General features: G+C 48.0%; 1 protein-coding gene across 1 annotated transcript; it reads left to right on the forward strand.

The window, feature by feature from the left end:
* Positions 1-3,852: 3,852 nt before the first annotated feature.
* CDK5R1 (cyclin dependent kinase 5 regulatory subunit 1) lies at positions 3,853-7,167 on the forward strand. Its single transcript, XM_063300563.1, has 2 exons — positions 3,853-4,229; positions 5,278-7,167. The coding sequence occupies exon 2, from the start codon at positions 5,414-5,416 to the stop codon at positions 6,329-6,331; it is 918 nt and encodes a 305-aa protein (XP_063156633.1). The 5' UTR covers positions 3,853-4,229; positions 5,278-5,413; the 3' UTR covers positions 6,332-7,167.
* Positions 7,168-7,775: the final 608 nt, after the last annotated feature.

A 7,775-nucleotide genomic window follows, 5' to 3' on the forward strand; every position in this document is an offset into this window, starting at 1 on the left:
CAAGATTTTGAACAGTTCAGCTGGGATGCCGTCATCTCCTGCTGCCTTGTTATTAGCAATGCTTCTTAAGGCCCATTCAACCTCACTCTTCAGGATGTCTGGCTCTAGCTCCCTGACCACACCGTCAAAGCTATCTCCGATATTGTTATCCTTCCTATACAGGTCTTCCGTATATTCTTGCCACCTTTTCTTGATCTCTTCTTCTTCTGCCATCTTTGTTTTTGATCATACCCATTTTTGCCTGGAATTAACCTCCAATGTTTCTAATTTTCTGGAAGAGGTCTCTTGTCCTTCCTATTCTGTTGTCTTCTTCCACTTCCGCGCATTGCTTGTTTAAAAATAATTCCTTATCTCTTCTGGCTAACCTCTGGAATTTTGCATTTAATTGGGCATATCTCCCCCTATCACTGTTGCCTTTTGCTTTCCTTCTTTCTTGGGCTACTTCTAGTGTCTCAGCAGACAGCCCTTTTGCCTTCTTGGTTTTCTCTTTCTTTGGGATGTATTTTGTTGCCGCCTCCTGAACAATGTTGCAAACTTCTGTCCATAGTTCTTCCGGGACCCTATCTACTAAGCCCAGTCCCTTCAATCGATTCTTCACCTCCACTGCATATTCCTTAGGAATATTAGTGAGCTCATATCTAGCTGATCTGTGGGTCTTGCCTAATCTCTTTAGTCTGATCCTAAATTGTGCAAGAAGAAGTATGTGATCTGAACTACTGTCAGCTCCAGGACTTGTTTTTACTGACTGTATAGATGTCCACCACCTTTGGCTGCAAAGATGTAGTCAATCTGATTTCTGTGTTGTCCATCTGGTGAAGTCCATGTATAAAGCCGTCTCTTAGGTTGTTGGAAGAGAGTGTTTGTTATGCAGAGTGAATTGTCTTGGCAAAATTCTATCGGCCTATGTCCTGCTTCGTTTTGTTCTCCCAGGCCATGCTTACCTGTAATTCCAGGTGTCATTTGACCGCCCACCTTAGCATTCCAGTCTCCTGTGATGAAAATAACGTCTCTTTTAGGTGTGCTGTCCAGTAGGTGCTGCAGATCCTCATAGAACTGCTCTACTTCAGCTTCTTCAGCATCTGTGGTTGGGGCGTATATTTGGATCACTGTGATGTTAGATGGCTTGCCCTGAATCTGAATTGAGATCATTCTATCATTTTTTGGATTGTATCCAAGCACTGCTTTAGCCACTTTACTGTTAATTATGAAGGCTACTCCATTTCTTCTGTGGTCCTCTTGTCCACAGTAGTAGATCTGGTGGTCATTTGATGTGAAGTGGCCCATTGCAGTCCATTTCAGTTCACTGACGCCCAGAATGTCTATCTTTAATCTTGACATCTCACCAATAACCACATCCAATTTGCCCTGGCTCATAGATCTTACATTCCAGGTTCCAATGGTGTGTTGATCCTTAGAACATTGGATTCGCCGTTCACCACCAGCACCGTCGGCCGCTAGCCGTCCTTTCGGCTTTGAGCTAGCTGCGTCATCACGTCTGGGGCTAGTTGAGCTCATCCTCTGTTCCTCCCCAGTAGCATTTTGACCATCTTCCGACCTGGGGGTCTCATCTTCTGATGGTATACCGACATATCTCTGGTTGTACTGATCCATTGAGTTTTCACGGCAAGAATACTGGGGTGGGTTGCCATTACCTTCCCCAGGGATCGCATTTAGTCTGACCTCTCTGTCATGACCTTCCCGTCTTGGGTGGCCCTTCACGGTTTAGCTCATGGCATCATTGAGGTGCTCAAGCTCCAGCACCACGACAAGGTAACGATCCTTTGCTGGAGCCTTTGAAGGCACCAGGCTAGAAATATGGAGACTGTGAGTTCTAGTCCTGCCTTAGGCATGAAGCCAGCTGGGTGACTTTCGACCAGTCACTCCCTCTCAGCAACATCAAACCACTCCCTGAAAACCGTGCCAAGAAAACTGCAGGGACTAGTCCAGGCAGTTGCTGCAGTCAGCACTGACTCAAAGGTCAGTCCCTGCAGTTTTCTTGGCAAGGTTTATGCTTATTCCCCCCCCCCACCCCCGGCACCTTTACATCAGTACATTTAGAGTCTAAAAGTCCCTAGGTGTGCAACATAGCATGGATGCTTGGAAGGGGAAGAACTAGCCCAGTGACACTTGCCTTTCTCCCAGCAACCACAGCTCCCTCTCTTTGAAGGCCTTTCTCCCTTTGTGACATCGGCTGCCTCTGGACAAAAGTTCTGGAATGGTGCTGGGCAGGGCCCAGCATTCAGAGCAGCTCTGAACAAGCTCAGCTTGGCAGTTCGGTGCAAGGCTGAGCCAGGCTAGTTAGCTGAGGACTGATGCTGATTTGAGAAAATTATATCCTTTGCCTTTGTGAGTTTGGGGTGAGGAGAACAGATGCAGGTGGTCTCCTGAATGCTGCTACTTATCCAGTTTTATTAACTTCATTTGGTTGGTTGGTTGGTTGGTTGGTTGATCGATCGATTGATATCTTGCCATTCCTTCAGGAGCTCAAGGCCCTGGACATACCACTATCCCTTCCCATTTTTCTCCACAACAGCCTTTTGAAGTAGGTTGAGCTGAGAAAGAGTGTCTGGCCCAAAGCCATTCAGAGGGCTTCTGTGGCTGGTCCCATGCCTTCATTATGACACCACAGTGGCTGCCATTTTAAGAAGAGCATAACAATTTTGAGGATGTGACAGTTTTTCCACATGGGGTAATCATTTGGTTTTAGACATGCCTTTGTTGATTGGTTTAATTAAACAGGCATTTTTTTAAAATCTCCAGGGATCTTTCCCAATGCTTTATCATGGAAAGATATTAAAGTATTACCTTTTTGTGGCAACAATATATGAGGATTAAGACCTCCAAGGAGGAACAGGAACTAGGGGGCTTTTTAGAGCTTGTCAATGTTATGAAACCCTGCTGACAAAAGAAAAGGCTTCCAGGTTGCAGTTTTAATAGAATTCACTTGTAATGTAACCCAATCATTTGATAGTTTGGTAGATGTTTGAAAATTCATGTGCGTTGAGAAAATTCATGTGCTTTTCTTCTAAGGGGTCCCTTGCAGCCCCAGCCAGGAAGGTAAAATTCATGTGCGTTGAGCCAACCAACACCCTTCATACTTTATGAAAAAACACAGTAACCACCACAAAGAAATAATAAGCAGAACAAGTGAATCCACTGAATGATAATATAAGAACGCCATTCTATTATAGCAGTGATTCTCAACCTTGGCCATTTTAAGCTGTGTGGACTTCAACTGTACATAGATATAAATTTAGGGAAATTGTGCCCTTAAGGGCACTATATTTTTTATGTATTTCAGAATCCTGCTCCTGAAAATAGTTGCTCAGGTGACAATATTATTCTTTGCGTAAGTTCAATGTAATTTCTGTACAGGGTGTGAAGTAGAAGTCATTCAATTTTTGCTTAGAAACTATAAACAGAACAAAAGAAAATGCCACGCTTTAGCGGATGCAGGGCAGTCAAGGCAACAACCGAGCTTTCAGCTCAGCCCCGCTTCATAAAGGATAAGCGATGCGGTGCTGAAAAAGATTCTGCACATGGAAATATGCCTCTGTCAATGTGTTGCTGGTCGAAGCGTTGGAGTTTACAGAGATCCCAATTCAGTGGAGAGAAAACGCTCCCAAGGAGCCGGCTGCCTATGCCAGCCAATCCGGCGTTTCGCTCAGCATCCGCGCAGAGGCGCGCTCAGACAGCGTTCCGGGGCCTGAGAGCGCAACCCGGGAGCCTCGGGGCCATTTTGCCGCGCCGACGGTGTCCGCCGGGGGTCGCCCTGCTTTGCAGGCAGGCGGGCTGCGGCTGCGGCGAGACGAGGAGCGGGAGGCGGAGGCGGAGGTGGAGCCAGACGGGCGCAGTGAGCGCCGTCTGGCCGGAGTCAGGGCGAGCGGCGCGCTGAATCAGCTGGCAAAGCAGCTGAGGCGGTGCCGGGATAGGCTGCTCACCAGCCGGTCGGGGCTCCCGCGCCGTTCTCAGGAGGCAGCGGCTGGCCAGTCCAGGGGGCGGCAGTGGGGAGGGCGGGCGGGCAGGCTCCCTCCGTGTGCCGCCGCCGCCGCCGCACCGGACGAACCTCTGCATGCATCTCGTCGTTTGATTCGGCGGAGCCGGAGAAGGGGCTGGGGAGGCTGGACGGCCTCGCCCCCCACTCTGCCGCCTCCCCGCAGCCCCCAGAGCGCAGCCGGTCCTGCAGGACCTTGGACAGAAGCCCCGGTGCCCGGAGGGCGCGCACTGCGGTGGGTACCACGGAGACGGCGCGGCACGAGCGGGGACGGAGGAGGAGGAGGAGGACAACAGGCGCCACCGCCTCCTTTGGGGAGGGGGAGGCGGGGGGAATGCAGCAAAATTGCGGCGGGAGGGAGGACGTGTGGAGCCCCGCGCTCCCGCGCGCGCGCGCGCGGAAAAAGCGAAGCTCGGATGAAGGGAAGAAAGACGATTTGGTGGAAGAGAAATATTTCTCCTCTTAAAGGTACCATCATTTCTAGTTATTTGGTAGCCAGACAGGAGATGAGGTAGGCGGTAAATATGCATGGTGGGTGTCTTTAATTAAAAACATGGGTGACTGATCTCTTATGTCCGTGCGTAGGAACTGAATGCATATGGATGGTGAGGTACCGTTTTAGAGAGAGGGAGAAGCATCCGACATCTTCCATGATAAATCAATTATTCCTCAAGGTGCTGGGAGACTCTTTGTTTTGCTGCGGCTGACTAATATGGCTCCCTCTTTAGGAAGCATCCCCGACAGACTTTATGCATCCATGTACACTTGCCAATATAACACTGGGGCAAGGGTATCTGTGTAGCCTTCCTCTGTAAAGACACCTAGCCTTTTCCTTCAGCCTTCAGGTGGAGTAGCATGTAGGCCATTTATATAAAAGGAAACCCCAGCAGGTCTTGGTGGGGGGGGGGTTGCATTAGAGGTGCCATTCCTACAGGGCTTTGGGCTTGAAATTCAAGGTCCCATTTTGCAGGGCAGTCTTTGCACCTGTCCAAGTCAGGTTTTAGGTGCCCTCTCCCCCCTCCCCCCCCCACGGCATAAGGCGATTTTATCCAGAGTCTAGCACAACCAATTATATCACTGGTGGGCACACAATTTTGGTAGGGAGAAATGGAGAAAAGTAATAAAAGTAATAAAAGTAATAACACTCTCCTTAATATAAACACCCTCAGAAATGAATATAATAGACTGGGGTTAGTAGTACAGTACCAGAAAGCAGGAGGCTGTATATCTGGGAGAAAACAGACCCTGCCTGGGCTTATTGGAACTGTTTTTGCCTTTGGCAGGTGACTTCTGAATCCGAGTCATTAAGGCAGTGACGGAAGGGAGAGCAGAGCAGGGTTGAAGCAGAGACCCCTCTGCCCTGGTGGTGACTGCACCCAGCTCTGTCCACTTTGCCCTGCTCCCAGCCGCCAGTGCACCATGGGCACTGTGTTAAGCCTTTCACCCAGTTACCGGAAGGCCACCCTCTCTGAGGATGGTTCGACCACAGTGGGGCATTACACTGCAGTCCAGAACAGTAAGAACGCCAAGGATAAGAGCCTGAAGCGCCACTCTATCATTTCAGTGCTGCCTTGGAAACGCATCGCGGCTGTGTCTGCCAAAAAGAAAAACTCCAAGAAGGTGCAGCCCAACAGCAGTTATCAGAACAACATCACGCACCTCAACAATGAGAACCTAAAGAAATCTCTCTCCTGTGCCAACCTCTCCACCTTTGCCCAGAACCAGGGCAATCAGCCTACAGCTCCAAGCCACCAGATTTCCAGCTCCAAGGGCACCCTTTCTTCTGTCAAGAAAACCCCTCACCCCAGCTGCAACTCATCTGGCACCCCCAAGAGGGTCCTTGTCCAAGCCTCAACCAGTGAGCTGCTACGATGCCTGGGGGCATTCCTCTGCAGACGCTGCTACAGGCTGAAGCACCTTTCCCCCACCGACCCAGTCTTGTGGCTGAGAAGTGTGGACCGGTCTCTCCTTCTGCAAGGCTGGCAAGACCAAGGCTTCATCACTCCAGCTAATGTGGTCTTTCTGTACATGCTTTGCCGGGATGTCATCTCATCCGAGGTAGCCACGGACCATGATCTTCAGGCTGTCTTACTTACCTGCCTCTATCTCTCCTATTCCTATATGGGCAATGAGATCTCCTACCCTCTCAAGCCTTTCCTGGTGGAGAGTTGTAAAGAGGCATTTTGGGATCGTTGCCTCTCCATCATCAACCTCATGAGTCCCAAAATGTTGCAGGTCAATGCTGACCCACACTTTTTCACTCAGGTCTTTGCTGACCTGAAGAATGAGAGCAGCCAAGAAGAGAAGAACAGGCTGCTCATTGGCCTGGATCGGTGAGCCAAACCCCTTGTCATTTACACGAAAGGGAACTGCCTGTTTTCCTTGTTTTATGTTCTTTTTGTTTTTCAAACAAGCCAGGACACATAGGTGAGACTGGACAGGTCTGAATGAAATCAGCCACCCACTGCTGGTCTCCACCATTATTAGCTTGGCTTCTATGAATCAAAACTGACAAGAGATGAAATGGGTTTGCCTGTTTGGTTTTCTGTTTTGCTGCATGTGATGGATATGGCTTCCTTTCCACAGATTGTAAACCAGGAGAGGGCAAAATGGAGTGGAGAAGCAAGCACTGCAATACAAGATCATGGCATCCCTTCACCTTTTGCTTTGGCCTAAACAGCTTGTGAATTGGGGTGAACTAGTGTGTAGGATGTAATTCTTCACAGTGGAAGGCAGTGGAAGAGAATGGTATTTACAGTTCTTAAGAAGAAGGAGACCAGATCCAGTGGATGTTCTAGCATCTGGTATTCCAGAAAAGGGATCCAAGAATGGGATTTTTAAAAATAATAATTTAAATGTTATTACTTGGTACACCAATTTGAGCAAAATGACACCAACACAGTACCGATCTCCAAAATGGACTCTTACTCCATGATAGTGTGATTATATTGAGAAACAGAAGTGGGTAAGGAAAAGTCGGAAATATACAGGAGGCACACCTGATTTTGTGTGTTATCACCTCTGGCACCCATTTCATTGAGGGCCTATGACCTCGGCTCCATAGCATTCTCTCTAAACATCAGTGTCAGATTTGAGAATCCTTTCCTGCTAAGGTAGAAAAAACCATAGGAGTTAATATGGACTGGGAGGTGAGATTCAAGATAGCTCCAGGGGACAGATACTACTCAGCTGGTATTGATTTGCTGACAAGTGATGTATGTTGGTTGGTATTTGACTGGTTAAAAATCGTTAATTCTTTGGGGGCGATATTTGTATAATATAACTTTGCTGTTTTAAACAGGCTGAGTTTGAGTCCCTTGAGATTTTTCTGAGCAGCTGCAATAAAGTTCCCTAATTCAATTATTTATTAAAAAATGTTAGGCTCATGTTATCACATGTAGGATTTGGTGCTGAATTTCAGTGTAGAAATGCTTTTCTTCTAAGGGGTCCCTTGCAGCCCCAGCCAGGAAGGTAAAATTCATGTGCGTTGAGCCAACCAACACCCTTCATACTTTATGAAAAAACACAGTAACCACCACAAAGAAATAATAAGCAGAACAAGTGAATCCACTGAATGATAATATAAGAACGCCATTCTATTATAGCAGTGTTTCTCAACCTTGGCCATTTTAAGCTGTGTGGACTTCAACTCCCAGGAATTCCCCAGCCAGCAATGCTGGCTGGGGAATTCTGGGAGTTGAAGTCCACACAGCTTAAAGTGGCCAAGGTTGAGAAACACTGTATTACGGTGTTGAGGATTGTGACTGAAGGAAGTTGTAAT

The sequence above is a fragment of the Candoia aspera genome, chromosome 4 (genome assembly GCF_035149785.1).
Source record: "Candoia aspera isolate rCanAsp1 chromosome 4, rCanAsp1.hap2, whole genome shotgun sequence".
Taxonomy (NCBI): domain Eukaryota; kingdom Metazoa; phylum Chordata; class Lepidosauria; order Squamata; family Boidae; genus Candoia; species Candoia aspera.

Excerpts from the sequence above, each read along its gene's own strand:
- CDK5R1 (XM_063300563.1), top strand. The coding sequence starts at position 5,414 with ATGGGCACTGTGTTAAGCCTTTCACCCAGTTACCGGAAGGCCACCCTC.